The 21,730-nt window shown below is 49.5% G+C and overlaps 2 protein-coding genes across 7 annotated transcripts in view; one reads left to right on the plus strand and one right to left on the minus strand.

The window, feature by feature from the left end:
- LOC135917950 (alpha-(1,3)-fucosyltransferase 7-like) overlaps positions 1–21,730 on the plus strand; it is a 171,547-nt gene that overhangs the window by 47,257 nt on the left and 102,560 nt on the right. The window lies entirely within an intron of this gene.
- Positions 1–21,730, minus strand: part of LOC135917951 (uncharacterized) — a 58,436-nt gene that overhangs the window by 18,412 nt on the left and 18,294 nt on the right. Inside the window, exons 2-3 of the mRNA XM_070525862.1 lie at positions 2,195–2,337; positions 7–115 (exon numbers count right to left, since the gene is read on the minus strand). Of these exons, the coding sequence (XP_070381963.1) occupies positions 7–115; positions 2,195–2,330 (245 nt within the window). The 5' untranslated portion in view covers positions 2,331–2,337. The remainder of the gene's footprint in view (positions 1–6; positions 116–2,194; positions 2,338–21,730) is intronic.

Genomic DNA, 21,730 nt, shown 5'->3' on the forward strand with positions numbered 1-21,730 from the left:
ACATACTGCATTACTTCCACTTTCTTTTCTTTAGGAAGACATGTCAGCACCTTGCATTCTGGTTCCGCCAGGTACAAGGGTTTATTGAAGGTACGGTTTTCGTAATAGCACCAATCTGAAAAGCAGACATCAGGAACGCTTTGGTACCACACCAAAGGCTGCACGTGCGCTCGATCTCGCTTGACAATATCACAGTCATTGTGAATTTATTCGGGCAATTCTACGCCCTGAATTACCTGATTACCTGCGCTTCAGTGAGCAGTCACGGCAGGGTGTTGCCTCACGCAGAAGTGAAAGTAACCCAAAGTGGTTGACGAAGTTAAAGAAATCCTTGGGTATATTGCGTGCTAAAACCGCAATCTGATTACGCGGCACGCCGTAGTGGGAAACTGGGGATTATTTTCGACCACCTGGTGTTCTTCAGCCTGCACCTGTATAAGCACATGTGCACGAGCACTTTTGCATTTCGCTCCCACCGAAATGCGGCCGCCGGGGCCCGAATTCGAACCCAGGAAGTCGAGTTCAGCAGCAGAACGCCAAGTGACCGAGCGAGAACACGGCTACAGCTAAAAATAGAATCGAACGATTGTGTAGCTATCCGCGCAGGCTCCCGCAATTTTCTGAGCGCACTGCCGCAGCGAAAACGTTGCTAGCAGGCTATGCCCTTTCTGCCTGCACTTCGTGGTATTTGTTAGTCACGTATGGTCTTGGTTTGAGCACGCGATGTCGAATATTGTATCAAACAGGCCCACGGTGCCGGTTTAGAGACATCGCTCGCTGGAGAGATGGTGCTTGCATATGTGAGCGTATCTCGGAAACTGGCAAACGTATATTAACGGATAGGACGATTGCGGGAAGCACTTCATTGACGAGATTTATTAAGTGTTTTGCTTACACTGATTTAAACTTGCCTCTTTTTTTTAAAGACAGGACTCCGAAAACGGCTTTGCTCTGTTTATCCGTCGCTTCTTCCCGTTTACGCCATCGTCTTGTTGTTGTGGTGAGGCCAACCCCATCCTTTGCTCAGCATTGTAAGACTGGTGCGTCAGCCTTTGAGACTGTACTGACATCATCGATTTCGAGGAACCGCTACAAGGGACCGCGTTCGGTTAACGCCGATTAGTTAGCATAGCGTGGCGTGCGATAACAGGGACTGGGCGATGAGGCGCCTCTGCGATGCTCAGCCAAAGTGGACGATAGCTCTGCGATGCTTTTCACCAAGCTTCATCAGAATGATGTACCTCAGTATCACCAATAATCTGATTAGTACGTCGAGGTATGTGCGGGTATTCTGATACGACCGCTACTTGTGGGAGGGAGGGAGCTTGCTATTACATGGTTCCAGGAGCAGCGACGTGCCGTTTGCCATTGAGTTCAGGACTCTTCCTTGGAAATAATTGTAGCTATTTTGGTTAACTGGTTGTGACGTCGCCCTTTACCAATCGTATTGTAGAGATAACAAACCCTGCCGGCCTTCCTGCCTGATAGCTTTTTTCTACAACTCGTTTTTTTCTGCTTTAGTCTAACGCATAGCTCTCATCAGCTTTACTTCCATTTAGCGCAATGTAGCCACCACAGCCTTGCTCTAGCATAGGTTAGCCAGCAGGTCTATATACACTCCATAACCTTCTTTTCATTTCCTCTCTTGTTTATCTCCTTTTATGCATTTTATCATCTTATGCCTCGACGGCTGGCTAGGCGGAGTCCTAGGTTAGCTTCGGACCATCCTATTAGACGTCACCGCGCTTCCTGGTCTAGAGAGCTAGTAGGGCCAGTTGTTTAAAAACCAGGTTCACTTATGTGTTTCTTGCCTGCTCTTAACCGTCTCAATATATGTAAAACATGTCCCTTTTCGCTTCTCCTTCCGGCCTCGTGAAGTCGCCAGCTAGCCCATCCCGGCATGAAGAGGCGGATGACGGCGTGTGCTGACTACCCAGTCGTGTGTCTCGTGATCCCTAATTTTTACAGTGAACACAGTCGTTCATTCAGGCAACAGTATAGAAGTATGGCTGGTTTCTAAGTAGGCTAGGAGGCCAAAACCTGACAAAAAATGTTTCATGCAAAACAATAGCAACGGTATAGATAAAGCGCTTGCCATTCGAATAACGACTTTCTTCCACACTGTGACCAACTCATGCTACTGATCTGATACAAGGTAAAAAAAGAAGAAAAACCGAAACGTAGTAAGTCGTACCTCGAATGACTTGAGCATCGCCTAAAAATATATTCACATCTGGATATTGGTCACTGTGGGCACGAGGAAGGCCGAGCATCATAACTACAGGGAGAGTGTAGAGGCGCAGAATGGCTGTTCTATCTAAGGCCGCCATATCTCACCTGTGAAAAGAAAAGCAAAATGAACAAACCATCAGCACACCCTTCGCTTCACGAAGCATCCTCTTGTCTGTGATCACAACATTTGGCGTTTTTAGCGGAGCGTCCCTCACGCTTAGCTCGCAATTCTGCTGATAACCGTATTGATTTCGCTTTTCAATACTAGAGCATTTCTATGTCAACTCACTGAGGAAAACCGTCGCTGACTTGAGACGCTTTCACTTCATAAAGAAAATGTATTAATAAAAAATATATATGTAAACGAGAGATATCTCTCGTTCTCAAGTCTCAACAAAATGAAAAATATAAGTAAAATCTAAGTATACAATAAAAAAAAGGCAGAATGTAGCGACAATGAATCAGAGAAGTCGCAGGTTCGAAACTCAGTCAAGTATATTAGTCACTGCGCTATGCAACCTTTTCTTTTTCTTTCGTGGTGTTTATTTCAGGCATACATGACTCTTGCGGAAAATTCACTGGCGATTGCGGTATTCGCTAACACGAAATTTGAGCTCAGCTCTATACGTGTTTTCATTTCGCGATATATTGAGGCATCGCACCGATCGCCGCACCAGCTAGCGGAGCCGCAACCCGCGGCGCTATATATAGACCGGCCACACAGTTGCCGCTTCCCGGAACTGCAGCTTATGCAACCGTAACCTTTACCGAGAACCGCTTGCGTCGAAAGCTGTGCGCGAAGACCAGCTTTCTGGTTCTCTTTCTTTCCCCCGCACGGCCGGTGCCGCGGTTGAGCAAATGTGAGCGCCATCAGGCGGTGCTTCATGGTGGCTTCCTCCTCCGCTTTCCTTCTCGCGCTCTTTGCTCTCGCCGTCTTTCATCCACCACTGCGCTCCGTGTTCGCTCTTACATCATTCACTGTGCTTGGTCGCTCGGTTACGCAGATTGACGACGAGGCAGGCCGAAGCTCGAAGCAGGAAGGGGCGGCTAAGAGCTGTGCTCTAATAACTCTCGTCAAGTTGCACGGCGGCGCAGACACGTACACGGAGAAAAAAAATTGTGTGTGTGTATGTTTTGCTGTAAGGGCTAGACTCAAGCTGATTTATGCCAGCGGATATCTATAAGATGATGGCTGTTCACTTCTCTGGCGCAGAAAGAAATGAAAGCGTTAATACAATCTCTCAAGTCGACATCCATCAGCGACCACTCATTACACGCTGCGCTCCATCACGTGTGTGCGACTCTTGTGATCTGTCTGACGTTTCCCCTTTTCCTTTCTTTATGTCGCTATATTCCCTTTCCCGAGTGCAGGGTTGAAAACAGGATGTGAGTATGTTCAACCTCCATGCCTTTCCTTGATCGCTCTCTCCCTCTCTCTCTATCACATACAGGCACACACTTGACCCACACCGCTGTGTTTCTGCGCGGTCCTTAGGTTATTTTCGAGCTTTTTTGTTAACCTCCAAGTTTCTGCCCCACATGTCCGCACCGCAACAATGCAAGGAATGTACACTTTGCAACAACGTGCTAAGCACAGAGTCAGAATTTCACAACGCCTGCTGTATGCACTCCGACTCATTTTTGTTCTTCTGTGAATTTGGATCTCATGATCAGGGTCCCCTGTGAGTAATTGACCTAAATAAGCGTACTCCTGGTCGTATGCTAGAGGCTGACTGGCGATCACGAATTCTTGATCCCTTGTTGAGCTATTGAACGTTAAGTTTGTCTTCTACATATTATTATGCAACCTCACTTTTACATTTTCTCTGCGGAGGTCCTCAATCATTTGTTCCAGTTCATCCTCAGTGTTGCTGAACAGGACAATATCATCTACAAACCGAAGGCCGTTGAGATATTTTGCCGTTGATCCTCCTAAGCCTTCGCATTTTAGTAGCTTAAATGCTTCTCCAAGTAAGCAGTGAATAGCGTTGGACAGGTTTTGTCTCCTAGCCTCACTCCTTTCTTGATAGGTTATTTTCTACTTTCCTTGCGGAGCAGCAAAGTTGCTATGGAATATTTGTAGATAGAATGCTTGCAGGCAGGAAGAGAGCGGTGCGGATCGGAAAGCAAACGGAGATAGCCGATATTTTATTTGAATATTAAGAAAAAAAAGGCGCTGGGCAGGCAATATAATGCTCATGTCATACAAATGGCGGACCATTAGAGTTAGAGAACGGGCGCCAATGGAGAGGAAGCCCAGTCGAGGACGATAGAAAATTAGGTAGGGTCACGAAATTAGGAATTTGCAAGCGCATGTTCGAATCAGCCAGCGAAAAACAAGGGTAATTGGAGATCGCTGGGAGAGGCGTTCTACCTGGCAGTGGACATAAAAAATAAAAACACAAAAATGATGATGCAATTGAAAGGAACGTTGAGTTATTCTTGGTGCATATTCAGGGGAAGAAGTGTTAACACGCACGAAAAATTAAGTTTTACTTCCTGTAATCTCTGCATCTGAGGGGCCTTCGTCAGAGTACGTCTGACCACTCATATGGTCGCGCTGGTGCAGCGGTGGCGTAGAGGTAGAACATCCGCCTCGCGTGCAAGAGGTCCGTGGTTCGAATCCCGGTGCCGGCAATTTTCCACCGGAATTAAAAAAAAATCCGCGTGTTGATAAAATTGCACAAACAGGCCTGGAGTATGGCCTGATCCCGGTGACCAGAACCGGTAACGCACTCCCTCACCAGAGCAGGATTGGCCACCCTGGTGCAGTACTTGGCCACAAACTCCTATATGAACACAACAGTCAAACCCCGGCCCTCAGTCCCCAGCAGCTGCAAAGCAACTGACCCCGGCGGCGGTCAGACCTGCAACGCAGCAGAGGGTGCGAAGAATCACTGGCTCCGGACAGGCAGCCAACGGAATATGAACCTGGCAACGTTTAACGCTAGAACGTTATCTAGTGAGACGAGTCTAGCAGTACTATTGGAGGAATTAGAGGGCAGTAAATGGGATATAATAGGGCTCAGTGAAGTGAGGCCAAAAGAAGCATATACAGTGCTAAAAAGCGGGCACGTCCTGTGCTACCGGGGCTTAGCGGAGAGAAGAGAACTAGGAGTCGGATTCCTGATTAATAAGAATATAGCTGGTAACATACAGGCATTCTATAGCATTAACGAGAGGGTGGCAGGTCTTGTTGTCAAACTTAATAAGAGGTACAAAATGAAGATCGTACAAGTCTACGCCCCTACATCCAGTCATGATGACCAGGAAGTCGAAAGCTTCTATTGTTAGATATGGAGCTGTTTCCTGCGATTACTTCGAGTTCCCCAGACCACATCGGATTGCAGCACAGCTAATTGAGGAATGCAGAAGCAGGAAAGCGCATTCCAGAGGAGACACGTGCAAACAAGTTTGCGGCCCCCAGGTCGTGTGCCGCCGGGATTAGAAGGGGCCCTGGGACAATGGAGCTCAATCGTCCCCCTTCGCCTTTGAAGAAGGCATTTGCCACCGCTGCGGAGCCGAGTCACCGGGAGCAGGTGGGCCCTTGTACAATGGAGCATGAGCGCCCCCCCTCCTTCTCCTCCTCGAAAGAAGTGGATTGCAATTCTGCGAGGCAAGAGCGCAGTACCGGGAACAAGTGATCAAGAGTGGAGGACCAGGCGCTGACTTTCTTCGCCGGGTATGACGCCATCGCACGGGCGCCTGGCATTGGCGGAAAGTGGCGTCATCGGAGCGGACTCTCCTATTGGTCGAACATGACGTGACTTCCAGTGCTCAAAGGGTTTATAAGAAGCCTTCCAGAGAGAGACCTGAGCATTCTGTAGCATGCCCTGATTCCCTGATTCACCTCTCTCGAACTTCTTGCCGCGGGCCGCAGCGTCCGAGTTGCTGCCGGCCCGTAATGACTGTACGTCTGTTACCTGACGCTCACCTCTCTGTACATAATGTAAAGTAAACCCTCCCAAGTTTGGTTTTCATCCGCGAAGTCCGTCCTTCAACCCCTACACTATGAAGACGTGGAATCAGCGATGGGTAGAGTGAAAACTAAATACACTATACTAATGGGCGAATTTAATGCCAAGGTAGGCAAGATGCAGGCTGGAGACAAGTCAGTGGGGGAATATGGCATAGGCGCTAGGAATAGCAAGGGAGAGTTATTAGTAGAGTTTGCGGAACAGAATAATATGAGGATAATGAATACCTTCTTCCGCAAGCGGGATAGCCGAAAGTGGACGTGGAGGAGCCGGAACGGCGAGACTAGAAATGAAACAGACTTCATACTCTGCGCTAACCCTGGCATCATACAAGATGTGGACGTGCTCCGCAAAGTGCGCTGCAGTGACCACAGGATGGTAAGAACTCGAATTAGCCTAGACCTGAGAAGGGAACGGAAGAAACTGGTACATAAGAAGCCGATCAATGAGTTAGCGGTAAGAGGGAAAATAGAGGAATTCCAGATCAAGCTTCAGAACAGGTATTCGGCTTTAACTCAGGAAGAGGACCTTAGTGTTGAAGCAATGAACGACAATCTTGTGGACATCATTAAGGAGTGTGCAATGGAAGTCGGTGGTAACCCCGTTAGGCAGGATACCAGTAAACTATCGCAGGAGACGAAAGATCTGATCAAGAAACGCCAATGTATGAAAGCCTCTAACCCTACAGCTAGAATAAAACTGGCAGAACTTTCGCAGTTAATCAACAAGCGTAAGACAGCTGACATAAGGAAGTATAATATGGATAGAATTGAACATGCTCTCAGGAACGGAGGAAGCCTAAAAACAGTGAAGAAGAAACTAGGAAGAGACAAGAATCAGATGTATGCGTTAAGAGACAAAGCCGGCAATATCATTACTAATATGGATGAGATAGTACAAGTGGCTGAGGAGTTCTATAGAGATTTATACAGTACCAGTGCCACCCACGACGATAATGGAAGAGAAAATAGTCTAGAGGAATTCGAAATCCCACAGGTAACGCCGGAAGAAGTGAAGAAAGCCTTGGGAGATATGCAAAGGGGGAAGGCAGCTGGGGAGGATCAGGTAACAGCAGATTTATTGAAGGATGGTGGGCAGATTGTTCTAGAGAAACTGGCCACCCTGTATACGCAATGCCTCATAACGTCGAGCGTACCGGAATCTCCGAAAAATGCTAAAATAATCCTAATCCATAAAAAATGGGACGCCAAAGACTTGAAAAATTATAGACCGATCAGCTTACTGTCCGTTGCCTACAAACTATTTACTAAGGTAATCGCAAATAGAATCAGGAACACCTTAGACTTCTGTCAAGCAAAGGACCAGGCAGGATTCCGTAAAGGCTACTCAACAATAGATCATATTCACACTATCAAGCAGGTGATAGAGAAATGTGCGGAATATAACCAACCCTTATATATAGCTTTCATTGATTACGAGAAAGCGTTTGATTCTGTCGAAACCTCAGCAGTCATGGAGGCATTGCGGAATCAGGGTGTAGACGAGCCGTATGTAAAAATACTGAAAGATATCTATAGCGGCTCCACAGCCACTGTAGTCCTTCATAAAGCTAGCAACAAAATTCCAATAAAGAAAGACGTCAGGCAGGGAGATACGATCTCTCCAATGCTATTCACAGCGTGTTTACTGGAGGTATTCAGAGACCTGGATTGGGAAGAATTGGGGTTAAAAGTTAATGGAGAATACCTTAGTAACTTGCGATTCGCTGATGGTATTGCCTTGCTTAGTAACTCAGGGGACCAATTGCAATGCATGCTCACTGACCTGGAGAGGCAAAGCAGAAGAGTGGGTCTAAAAATTAATCTGCAGAAAACTAAAGTAATGTTTAACAGTCTCGGAAGAGAACAGCAATTTACAATAGGTAGCGAGGCACTCGAAGTCGTAAGGGAATACACCTACTTGGGGCAGGTAGTGACGGCGGATCCGGATCATGAGACGGAAATAATCAGAAGAATAAGAATGGGCTGGGGTGCGTTTGGCAGGCATTCTCAGATCATGAACAGCAGGTTGCCATTATCCCTCAAGAGAAAAGTGTATAATAGCTGTGTCTTACCAGTACTCACCTACGGGGCAGAAACCTGGAGGCTTACGAAAAGGGTTCTACTCAAATTGAGGACGACGCAACGAGCTATGGAAAGAAGAATGATAGGTGTAATGTTAAAGGATAAGAAAAGAGCAGATTGGGTGTGGGAACAAACGCGAGTTAATGACATCTTAGTTGAATTCAAGAAAAAGAAATGGGCATGGGCAGGACATGTAATGAGGAGGGAAGATAGCCGATGGTCGTTAAGGGTTACGGACTCGATTCCAAGGGAAGGGAAACGTAGCAGGGGGCGGCAGAAAGTTAGGTGGGCGGATGAGATTAAGAAGCTTGCTGGGACAGCATGGCCACAATTGGTAGATGACCGGGGTTGTTGGAGAAATATGGGAAAGGCCTTTGCCCTGCAGTGGGCGCAACCAGGCTGCTGCTGCTGCTGCTGATGATGATGGTCGCGCTGCAGTTCGCTCCGTTTGCAATGTGCCGCACGAGACAGCCAATATATCGTGAAATGAGAACACGTGTAGAGCTGCGCTCAAATATAGGGAATATTAGGGAGTATTGTAACCGAGATTATCGGGGTAGCTTTTTCACCGTCATTGCACCGTGACATCTCATAGAGGTGCTTCGGTGTGTAACAGAAACCCGTCGCAAGGCCAAGCCGTGAGGACATCGTCAACGTCGCCACGGACCATTGAGCTAGCGGGTTTCCGCGGAACTATTACGTCGAACTCTTGTCTTTGCTTCGAATTGTTCAGGTCGACTTCGCCCTGCTATCTGCTTGCCGCCTGGCTAGTTCAGATGGTAGAGTGGCTTCCCCGGGAAGGCGGTGGTCGCGGGCTCGGGTCATGAACCAGGACGAATTTTTCTTCAACTGCGAGGCTTTTTTTTTTCGAGGAACCCGTATTGGTTTCGTACCAACACGGGTTCGAACCCGCATTGGTATTGATACAATTGGGTGGATGTCTCATTTTCTTTTTATTAATTATTTCTCTCTATTTTGCAAGTTTCCGCAGAACTATTACGTCAGAGAGTGTTCTCCGATGTCATTGAGGATTCGTCAAACGCCAGTTGCTAAGCATCGCATAATAACCGATGGACGCACTTGGTCACTCCGTCAGAACGAGAAGCCATAAAGTAACAAGTCGATGAAATGCCGCGCGAAGAAATCATCCAGCCTTCGAAGAGCCCGTGGGCCTTGTCAGGATTGGGGGCTCAATCCCATCGTCCGTGGTCCTTTGCCAAGATTGGAGTACGGCATGAATTCGAAGGTAGCTGGCCCATGCCGTCGTCCAACTTATTTACGCTGAGATCGTTGATGAAGTGAAGAACTGCTTCTCATCGAGAACGAGGAAAAAGGGTTTATTTACAGAAATTAACTCAGTCTAACATGACTGCTTGAGAAAAAGAGTAACAGTCCAACATGACTGCATGAGAGAAGTGACTCAGTCTAACATGACTGCTCAAGAGAAGTGTCCTCAGCATTCGCACAACCACAGTTTTTATACACTCGATCCGCCGGTCCTACGACGCGGCGACTGTTCGTTTACTCATCACCAACGCGCCGCTGCTCTGCAGACCAGTTTACGTACACAAAGGCAACCGCGCTCTGATGTCCGACGACGACGTTGTCAGGGTGCCGTTCCGGGAACTATCGACGCCGATCGAGGGTCGCTCGTTGTTCCGTGCCACGCCAAAACGTGAGACGCACCAAAATACGTCGTCCCCACGGCAGTTTGTCCCTGCGTGTCAAATCAGCTCCGCGTTGGGGAACTCCGGAATCATTGTTCACGCACCGAACCAGTTCCGTCACAATGTCGAAGGGGCTGGAGGAAGGCGGCGGATTCCAGCGCAAAGGTCGCTTCTTTGAACGCCTCGCAGCTGCAGCGACGGAGAGGGAGAGGTGCGCGTCTTGCACCCCTTGTCGTAATCGGGTGGCAAGGTGGCAATCCTGCTCAGCGGCTCGCCATTCTTGACAGCCTCTCCTGTAGTCTCCGTGAAGAAAAAGGACGGGACCCTGCGTTTCTGTCTGAAGTACCGTCGACTGAACAAACTCGCGAAGAAGGGCGCATACCAGCTCCCACGGATAGACGATCCAATGGACCGGCCCTGCAACACTATGTCAAGGCTGGCTACTGGAGAAGTCCACGAGAGTGATCGCTAGAAGACCGCCTTCATCACGCCGGACGACTTCTACAAGCTTAACGTCATGACATTCGTGGTTGGTACCTGCAAGGTTGCAGCACGTGATGAACGCGGTATTAGCAGGGTTGAAGTGGCATACCCGTCTCGTCTACTTAGAAGACGTCATTGTGCTCGCCAGGAATTTCGACGGTCACCTTAGGCGGCCTGGAACAGTGCTAGCGGTCATCAAGTCACCAGGCCTCACACTCAAGCCAGAAAAGTGCCGCGTTGCCTGCGATAAGCTTCTATTCCTAGGCCACGTCATCAGCAAACCTCGAGTCCGTCCTGATCCGCAGAAGACATCTGCCATCTCTGACTTTCCACAGCCCGCCGGCAAGAAGGGAATGCGCACATTCGATCCTTGGCCTAGGTGCTTATAACAGGCCCTTCGTCAAAGACTTTTCACGCATCGCCGAGCCATTGACATACTTCACAAAATCCGACGCCTACTCCAAATTGAAAACGCCGCCAATTGAAGCATCCGAACAGTTTAAACAGCGCTTGCAGTCACCACCAGTACTGACTCACTACGATGAAGGCACCAACACAGAAACCGACACCGACGAAAGTAGCTTAGGCTTCGGCTCTGTGCTAGACCAAAGGAAAGACGGATTTGATAAGGCCATTGCTTGCGTTAGCCGGTCGCTGTCGAAAGCAGGAGCCAATTATTGAATGTCGGTAAAAAAATGGCTGTGGCTTAGCTAAGGTTAAGCTTAGGATGCGAAGCATACTAGCCTTTATTTTAGTTGTTGAACCACTGTTTAGCCTGGTTAACTGCTGCTGCTTGGCTATATTTGGTTCGGCTAGACGAAGAAACAACTCATGCAGGCGAGCGCACGAGCTGAGACCCGGCTATGTAGCTACGCGGCCGCAAGCGAGCGCACGAGTTGAGCCTCCGCTTTTGCAGCTGTTATGACGTCATATGGTAGTATTTGAACCGCACCGATGGCACCGGCTGTTGGAATCTCAGTGCTGACACCCGTTGTTGCAACCGGACCGTTGGCGCCCGTTGTTGCAAATGGGTCGCAAGCCCCAAGGGTAGCGTTGGCCTGGCGGCCTGGGGCACACTGGAAGCATCCGAAGGTCCCAGCAAAGCATGAGTCGACTGCTAACAGAACAACTTGTTTATTCTAGCATCGCAAAGAGCGGGCGGTCAGGTCGACCGAAGTAGAGAGACGGGAGAGCACGTTATTCAACAGAAGAAATCGGAGTCTCTCTCTTGGCGTCCGGGGGCAGCTGCTCTTATACTCTTGGCGTCGCGGGCAAGAAGGAAGGTCACGGGACGACACCACGTGACAGCAAGGCACGGACGGACTGAGACATGTAGAGACGAGTGTAGTGACGCATCAGCCGGGCCGGCGCCGGTCAGACCTCCTCGCTTCACACTGGGGGAGCTCCTCTCCCCGGCTGCCGCGCTTTGACAAGCGTGGGCACACACACACACACGCACACACAAAGACACGTGGCACTGAACATGCCGGGACGCGCTCGGCGGGGATGCGTCGCGGCCGCTCCGAACGGGCCAAAATGTCCGCCGCTTTGAACGAAGCCCCGACGTCCGTTGCATCCGCGCCGGCCATATCGCGCGTCGTAGGCGAAACGTAACAGACCGCCCCGCCGGGGGAGGGAGATCCCGATGGTCAGGGGACTGCATCCGCTGTCCGGAGGGATGTCGCTCGATGATGCTCATAACCGAAGTCGGTCGTCCCTCGGCGTTTCTTGAGCGCAGCGCACCGAGAAGGCCTCGTTCTCACGTTCAGGTTCACACAGTACACTGCAAAGTGACTTCAGGAGAGTTGCCATTTTTGTTCTCTTTCCCAGCAAGCGTTAGAACTGCGCCGAAACTCAGCCGCTCAGTCAGCAAGCACGGCACAACCCTCACTAAGCCATGCCAGGCTCTTTCCCCTTTTATACTACTGCCTAGTTCCTTACAGTAGTCTATAGCAGCACTCAGAACGCGTCCACAAATCGGAAAATTGCACTACAAAGCACATCATCACTTTGAAACACTACACAAAAGCAATATGTTAAAAATCCTGCCTCAGGAAGAAAAACATCAATAACAAACAATTTTGAGGCTGATTCCCACGTTAGGGGCTTCGACTTAAGCCATCGGGGTTACCGTTGAGACTCCCCTTTTTGTAACGCACCTCAAAGGAATGTTGTTGCAAAGCGAGGCTCCAGTGCAGGAGGCGGCCATTTGTGGAACAGATGGTCTGCAGCCATTGGAGAGGGCAGTGATCCGTTTCGAAGCATGCGAAGCGGAGATCGCAGCGAGCGACCGTACACTAGCTCAGCTGGAAAAAACCCCGTAGCCGCATGCGGCGCTGTCCTCAATGCAAACATCACCCCAGGCAGAAACAGCTCCCGGTCAGTTTGTTCAAACCACAATGCTCTCAACACGCGCTTCATAACGGAGTGAAGCTTCTCAACGGAATTCGACTGTGGGTGGTACACTGAGCTGGGTAACAGCTTTACCCCGCACCTTTCGAGAAAGGCTGTCGTCAAAGCGCTAGTAAACACTGTGCCCTGATCTGATTGGATTTCCGCAGGAAAACCAACTCGCGCAAATATGGACAGTAGTGCATTGACTATCTCAACTGAGCTGAGTTCTTTAAGTGGCACTGCTTCAGGGAACTTTGTCGCTGGGCAGATCACAGTCAAAATGTGTCTGTACCCCGTGGCTGTTACCGGCAGAGGTCCCACTGTATCAATAACGAGCCGTCTAAAAGGCTCCGTAATGATAGGTACCAACTTCAACGGCGCCCTCGATTTGTCCCCTGGTTTGCCCACCCACTGACAGGTGTCGCATGTCTTCACAAAGTGGTCTGCGTCCCGAAAACACCCTGGCCAATGGTACTCTTGCAAGAGACGGTCCTTAGTTTTCTTAACTCCTAGGTGTCCGGACCACCAACCCCCATGCGACAAGCGCAACAGATCCTGACGATAGCACTGAGGCACGATCAGCTGATCGAACTCCACTCCCCTGCGGTCTACATACTTCCGGTACAGGACCCCCCCTCTTTCCACAAAGCGAGCATTTTTCTTGGCGATACCTTCCTTGACAATGCAGCGTATGTTTTCTAGGCTGCCATCCTTCTTTTGCTCGGCTATCAAAGCCGACCGGCTGACTTTTAGCAACCTATTAAGTCCGTCTGACGTAGGCGCGATGAGGAAATCTTCAGATAGCTCTTCTAACTTTCCCGTGTCGGGCATTTCCTCTCCAGTATCTGGTGCCTTTAACGCTACAGGCTCAATTTTATTCAGTTCGGGCGTGCTCTGAATATCAGCTTGCTGCGCCTCTGACCCTTTCTCATCGTTCGACAACGTCGGCCCCGCAACTACCGCCTTTGCAGCGAGCTCCCGAACCTTCGATCTGGTTAAGGCCTGAACGCTAGCCTCACCAAACAAAAGCCCCTTCTCGTGCAGGAGGTGATCGGACCTGTTCGAAAATAGGTACGGGTACTGGGGGGGGGGGGGGAGGGCAGCATAGATGACACTGCCGCCTCCGTCTCAAGTGCTCCGAAAGGTCCTTCAATAAGCACTTTTGCTACGGGCAGACACACGCTGTGAGCTTCCACTGCTTGCTTGATCCATGCGCACCCGCCCGTGAACATATCGGGTTCTACGTAAGAGGGGTGATCTACATCCATCGTAGCTGCGGAATCGCGAAGCACTCGGCACTCTTTCCCGTTCACGAGGAGGTCTCGCATGTAAGGCTCGAGAAGCTTCATGTTCTCGTCAGTGCTGCATAACGACAAAAACACGACTTTTGTTTTTGTTTCTGGACACTGCGCCGAAAAATGACCCGGCTTCTGACACGTATAACAAACGCGCGCTTGCCTCGTCTCGAACCGCTTTCTGCGTTCGGCTTCGGTTGCCGCCGTCTCCTTACGTTCGGTCGGACTGCTTTCACTCGCATCCGCACTACGTGTGTCCCCTTTGCTCTCATGGGCGTGAACTTCGGCCTCTCAAACATGGAGCCAAATTCACCCTTTTGACCGTCCTTAGCTCCGCGAGCCCGACGCGTCACAAACTCTTCGGCTAGCTCAGCAGCTCTAGCCACCGTACTAACGGCTGGCCTATCCAAGACCCAGTACCGCACGTTCTCAGGTAACCGACTATAAAACTGTTCCAGCCCGAAACACTGCAGAACTTTCTCGTGGTCACCAAACGCTTTCTCTTCTTTGAGCCACTCCTGCATGTTTGACATAAGCCTGTAGGCAAACTCTGTATACGACTCACTTTTGCCTTTCTCATTTTCTCGAAACTTCCGACGGAACGCCTCCGCTGACAGCCTGTACTTTTTTAGCAGACTCGATTTCACTTTGTCGAAATCCTCTGCCTCCTCTCTCTCCAAGCGAGCGACTACGTCGGCCGCCTCGCCGGGTAACAAAGTGAGCAAGCGCTGTGGCCACGTTTCCCGAGAGAACCCCTGCTTCTCGCACGTTCGCTCAAAGTTAACCAGGAACAAACCAATGTCCTCTCCAAGCTTAAACGGCCGCATCAGGTCAGTCATTTTAAACAATACTCGTTCTCCTGCACCGTGTGCCTGACTTCCATTACGAGCGCGTTCCATCTCTAACTCGAGACGCTTCATATCCAAAGCGTGTTGACGGTCGCGCTCTCTTTCTTTCTCTTGTTGCTCTCGTTCTATCTGTTCTTTACGTTCACGCTCCTGTCTTTTTGCCGTCTCCCTCTCCTCAATGGTCTCAAGGCATTCCGACAGCTCGTCATCCTCAGCTTCTAACTCAAGAATAGCCCTTATCAGTTCTGGTTTTCTGAGTTTGTCTGAGACATCCAGACCCAACTCTCTTGCAAGCTCCAGCAATTTCGGTTTGCGCAACGACTTCAAATCCATGGCTGCTCTGAATGCTGCTTTCTCTACTGCCTACTATTGTCTTGCCGCAAACTAACCCGGCAGCAACGACAACCACAATTACCAGCTCTGTTTCTGACACTAACAAAAGCCTGGCAAAACTCAGAAGAAGAAAGTCCCGCACTCACCAAACCTCGCAGCCAAGAATTCAGCGCAGTCGTTTCGCTGCAGGCAACCAGTCATCACACAGGGCTCGTTGCACTGCTCCCGGATGGTCGTTGTGCTGCTCAGCATACAGTCAACCGCATATCTTCGCTGCTGGCCTCCGTTGTCGCGATCTCACCGCTGGCAACCAGCTGTTTGATCCGCACCGATGGCACCGGCTGTTGGAATCTCAGTGCTGACACCCGTTGTTGCAACCTGACCGTTGGCGCCCGTTGTTGCAAATGGGTCGCAAGCCCCAAGGGTAGCGTTGGCCTGGCGGCCTGGGGCACACTGGAAGCATCCGAAGGTCCCAGCAAAGCATAAGTCGACTGCTAACAGAACAACTTGTTTATTCTAGCATCGCAAAGAGCGGGCGGTCAGGTCGACCGAAGTAGAGAGACGGGAGAGCACGTTATTCAACAGAAGAAATCGGAGTCTTTGGCGTCCGGGGGCAGCTGCTCTTATACTCTTGGCGTCGCGGGCAAGAAGGAAGGTCACGGGACGACACCACGTGACAGCAAGGCACGGACGGACTGAGACATGTAGAGACGAATGTAGTGACGCATCAGCCGGGCCGGCGCCGGTCAGACCTCCTCGCTTCACACTGGGGGAGCTCCTCTCCCCGGCTGCCGCGCTTTGACAAGCGTGGGCACACACACACACACGCACACACAAAGACACGTGGCACTGAACATGCCGGGACGCGCTCGGCGGGGATGCGTCGCGGCCGCTCCGAACGGGCCAAAATGTCCGCCGCTTTGACCGAAGCCCCGACGTCCGTTGCATCCGCGCCGGCCATATCGCGCGTCGTAGGCGAAACGTAACAGTAGCTACGCGGCCGCGCGCGGCGCAGCAAGGAAGAGCGTGGTTGTGCGGCTAGTATGCTTCGCATAAAAATGTCTTGAGATTATTTGTGCTACCACGAAACTCCGCCCTTACCTATACGCTAGGCCCTTCGAAGTCGTAAGCGACCACCATGGCTAGTGTCGGCTGGCAAATTTACAGGACCCACCAGGACGCCTCGCACGATGCAGTCTCAGACTCCAGGAATTTGGCATCACCGTCGTCTACAAGTCGAAACGCAAGCACACTGATGCCGGTTGGCTTTGGGAGTCCACGGCAAAACCAAAAGGAGCAGTGCAGGGTGACGCAAGTTAAGTCTCTTTCGATGTCGCAGAAGCAAAAAGCAAACTCAGTTTTGAAGAAAGACTCAGGAACGTGGATGAAAGTAAATGGGCAGCTGAATTGCACAAGCACCTGTTCTTGAAAAGCGTGGACACAGAACGGAGGAAGAGGTCAAGGGTAATACAGGGTAATAAAAGCTGCAAATAGACAACCCGGAGTTATCAGAAAGAAAGCGAGAGAAACACAGACAGTTTATTGGATGCAAAGAGTAAAAAATGCAAAGGACCTAAAATGGAGCATTGGTTCTTGCCTATGCAAAAGTGCTTGGGTGTGCTATATCTAAAACTTCATTGTCTACTCGGACACTCACCCATTGACGCACAGCCAGTGGTCCAAGCTGTGGTGTGAAAGGGGTCAGATGGCATCCCGCAAAATGGGTAACTTCCCTAAAGGTACTAGTCGCATTAAAAGCTCGTGTACTTCGATATAGGTGCTGGTTGCGAGATCCCCAGGGGCTCGAATAGGTCCAAATTATTCGGGAGCTCTATACAGCGGTGTCTCTGATAGCCATTGTATTGCTTATGGATCTTTACACCCTTTGCGCTGGAACACGTATTATGTTAGCACCCACCATATACACCGGAAAGACGCATGCTAAGCAGACTGCTAGCCAGCGCCCTCAGGCAGCCATTGGAGGGGGTTCCGTTCTCGGCGCATGGACTGATCGGGTAGCCGAACTTCACGGTAGAAAATGTAAGCGTTGTTGAAGTTTCTGCATGTAGCATGAGTGGACGAGCGGGTTTAGTAGGGCATCTCCTTTACGTATACATAAGGTACTTCTCTCCTCCTTATCATCATCCGTCACAATACTCTCACTCCCTTCCTCTCTTCCTCAGTGTAGATTAGCAGGCTGGACAGTGTCAACTCAGGGCGACCTTTCTGCTTTTGCTGAAACGTCGCTTTTGCTGAAAGGTCGGTGATCTTAAATCCCCTGAGTTGATATGTTTTTCTTTTTGTTCTTTGCTATATAAGGCACTTTTATTTCTCCTTTCGCCGGCTTTAGGTTCACACTTTCACCATCACATCCTCAGATGCCTCCTAGAGTAAAATATCTCGGACTAATACTGTTCGCGTGTCCTGCATTATTGGCGCCTCTGAATGGCGTAAAAGAAGCGGAACCGCACACGGCCTCGCATTTGGCTTTGCCAATAGGCAAGAAACGTACTCTATATGTCTAAAACATTAACAATATTGAACTTCAAACTGCAATCAATGGCTACTACAAGTGAACGTTACCGTTATCCTTCAGACGACGTGCAAGCCGCTGCCAGGAGTCTGTTTGCTCCAAAAGCGCTCGGGGGCTTCAAGACTGCGAATTTTCCGATTCCAGGATCGTCCATATTTATACTGGATCTTAATAGCGAGCACGCCTGACTATTTTCATGGGCGTCAAGTCTCACGTGGTATCGAAGTAGCCCCCTTTGTCCCGTAAATCACCGCTGCGCCAAGTGATATCGCGACAACGTCCCCAAGGCGAGCTTTTCTGAAACCATCTGTGGCTCGCGTTGTTCAAGGAAACGTCAGACACCGTCAATGTACGTCAGTGTGCCGACGCGTATAGCACGCATGAAACATGGCACAATGCACGAAGCGCGAATCTTTCAACTTGTTTTGGCGAAGAAAGAGTCGCAGTTCCTTCCTGCGTCGCTTCTATAATCATCGACAAATGTGCTTTGTCAAATTCTCTCAAGGCTTTCTCGTAGTTAAAAAAAAAAAAACGCTGTAGCGTAGCGTTTGCTTTGTGTTCTACCTAAATGTCAAGATATACACTACAAGGCTCGTCGAATGCTACCACGTGCACAATTAAATAGCAGTCGCGTAGCCTTACAAATTTGCATTGCTCGCCATGCATCACTCGCATGCGTCACTCGTTTTAACGCTAATATCTAGACGCGCCGATTGTGATCGGGGCACTTGATGGTGCCCTCGCCTCATCTACTTTAATATATTCGCACCATCGTCATTGGCCTTCAAAGGAGAGTGCGAGAGTTTGGCATGTACAAAAAGCAGAAGTGCCAGAACCACGCCTGCAGTGTTATTTTCCCTAGACGGAACATGGAGGATTGCGGCCGCGATTGTCCGACCATTGCACGCTTGGACGGAGCACAATAACAGTCGTGCAAGCACGCCATAGCGGGCTTTCTTTCTTTTTCTCGTGGGCTTTTTTTTCTCGGCAAAAACAACCAACCAAATTCTAGTGCACATGCACGCACGCACGCACGCACACACACACACACACACACACACACACACACACACACACACACACACACACACACACACACACACACGCACACGCACACGCACGCACGCACGCACGCACGCACAAGCTTCAATCGGAGGTTATTAAGGCGCTCTACAACCTTATATTTGACGTGTGAGAGACTGGAGGAATAAGAAGGTTGACCAAATAAAACAATTAATTATTCAATATTTAGTGATGAAAAACACCTGCAGGTACAGACGACTACTGTTAATATGCCGTTGGTACAATTTCCCTAGAACTCTTTATTTTTCTTAATTTATTTCTTTAAGTCTTGGTTTAGGTTGCTGGGATACCCGGTGTAGGGGCGACGAACTACAAGTCATACGGTAAGACTGGAAATGCACCGAACTAGTGGAAATTCCCCAAGGACTGAAGCAAGAATTCCTTGTCTCCATTATTGTGTACGCTTTATGTTAAGGGCATAAAGAAAAACTACTGGAGAACAGTGAATTATGTTTTGATTTATCTTGCATTGCAATTGGCAGAGTGAAACAGAAGGTCCCGGGCCTGATTATGCGGACGGCATAGTATTACTCGTAGATAATTCAAGAAATTTACAGAGAATTGGGGAATATAGGTAGCAGTGCAGCGACAAATACATGCCTTAAGTTTAGCACTGAGAAATCGGGGGTTACGATCTTTTATGAAGACGAGTAATCACGTGGTGCGTATGGGTGTGTGGTCATATTTATGATATCTTTATATTTGCCTAAGCGTTTGCGGGCTTACCACCGCTATGTTTGGGAACATAGGTCACGGCTGCAGTCGATGCTGTTCTGCGCGAGCACTGTATCCTATAAAGCAGTTGGCTACAGCTTTATCAGCGAAGACTATGACGTGATGCAGCGCAGGCGGGAGTAGGACAAAGAGGACTGGCAGGAGAATTTGTAACTGATATACACAGGCTGTTTTTCTTTAAGAAGCATACGAAGTATAAACCATGGTTGTGTTACTGCTGTCATTCGAGTGTACAAACTAAATAACAATGAATTCTGCGGTGTTACGTGCCAAAGCCACGCTTTGATTATGAGCCGCGCTGTAGTGGGGGACGGCGAAATAATTTTGACCTCCAGGGGACCTTTAAATTAGAGGGTTTTACATGCGAAAACCACTTTCTGACTATGAAGCCCGCCGTAATGGGGTACTCCGGATATTTAGACCACCTGGGGTTCTTTAACGTGCACTTAAATACAACAACAACAACATTAATAATAATAATAATAATTCAAGCAAATGAAGTGAATCAACAAATATGCATTGTTCCAAGTCGATTGGTATACTGGAATCGTTTGTGAACAGCGCATGGACTCAAGAGCAGAAGGCATTGCCATATGCGCAAAGGACAAAATGTATGCACACACATACAACATTGAATCGCAAGAGTGCCATGCCACCGACTCTGGGGATGTCTGTATCGTACAAACGAAAAACGGAATTGCGATCCCCACTTTGTATCTCCAGGCACACCTAAGTGTGATATCGAGAAGTTCATGACCATGCACTTGGCATCAGTTCGACGTGACACTGCCCCCGCGATCTCCGTTGGAGACTTCAGTGTGGTCATTTCAATACCAGACAAGAAATGGTTCACTCAGTTATTGCTAGAAGAGTTTGATTTAAAGGGCGACACCCATCCAAGTCACTCAACAACGGTCGTGTATAGAGTTAACTTTGGTCAAGATTCCCTCTAAGGTTGGAACCCTATCAATCAGTGTATGTATCACAGTAATCGCAAAGCTATCGTCACTACCATAACCAAATGATCAAAAAAAAATTACACATACCCTCGTCTAGCCCTGTGTAAGGTGCTACGGCTTCGCTGGCCATCCACCGCCAGAGTGGAATAACTGCTCCTCATCTTTTTCTTTTTTGAAGTTCGACCCCATCGAAATGCGGCCGCCGCGGACGGGTTTTGATCCGGCGACCTCGGGCTTACCAGCGGAACACCTTAGCCGTTTAGTCACCGCGACGGGTGCGCGCTGCAATAAAAATACGTTTACCCCATCCTATCCCCATCCCTATCCCTAGAAACGTACACCCTGAATATAACAGGGCCCGGCGTCAAGCTCGAGCCGGAGCTATCATAAAAGCCCTTGCTCACGTACCTGGCGTCTCATTTGTTATAGCAGCCCAATATTCCCACGGCACACGATTTGTGGCCGTCGCCACACGCGATGGAGTCCTACACTACGCGTCCAACGTCACTACCCCAACTGCTGAGACGGCTGAAGAAGTGGCCTTTGCCCTGGCCACTCTAGATCCCACGTGCCACACCATCGTGTGGGAGTCTCGCTCAGCCGTCACTAACTTCAGCAAAGCCCGTATTTGTTCCCAAACTCTTCGCATCCTCTGCCAGGCACCACACTCTAAAGACAGCACGATCTCCTTGACATGGATCCCTGCCCATGCGGGCCCTGTCCACACATCTCCCCAATCTCAAGCAGCTCACCCACTCCATTGCGCGAGGCCTAGTCAACCGCGCCGAAGTCGCTGCAAAGTATAATGCCGTGAAGGACGAATTGGTTCGAAAAATAAACGCGCGCCAACTTAACACCGGCGGGACAAAACTAACAAAGCTGGTCAGGGAATACTAGTGTAATTAGTGTAATCTCGGCAGGAGGCGCTCGAACTAAAATATCGCGCACTGTTCTCGTCTGTAGAAAAGTGGAATGAAACGAAAACCGTTATGCACAGAGTCATCGCCCATCAACGACAGGCCTTTTTGTCCCCAGAAAATAGCAGCTATACTATACTCCAATTAGGACGAACCCCGTGTAGCAGAATTTTCCAACATGCGAACCACT

Source organism: Dermacentor albipictus, chromosome 9 (assembly GCF_038994185.2).
Source record: "Dermacentor albipictus isolate Rhodes 1998 colony chromosome 9, USDA_Dalb.pri_finalv2, whole genome shotgun sequence".
NCBI lineage: Eukaryota > Metazoa > Arthropoda > Arachnida > Ixodida > Ixodidae > Dermacentor > Dermacentor albipictus.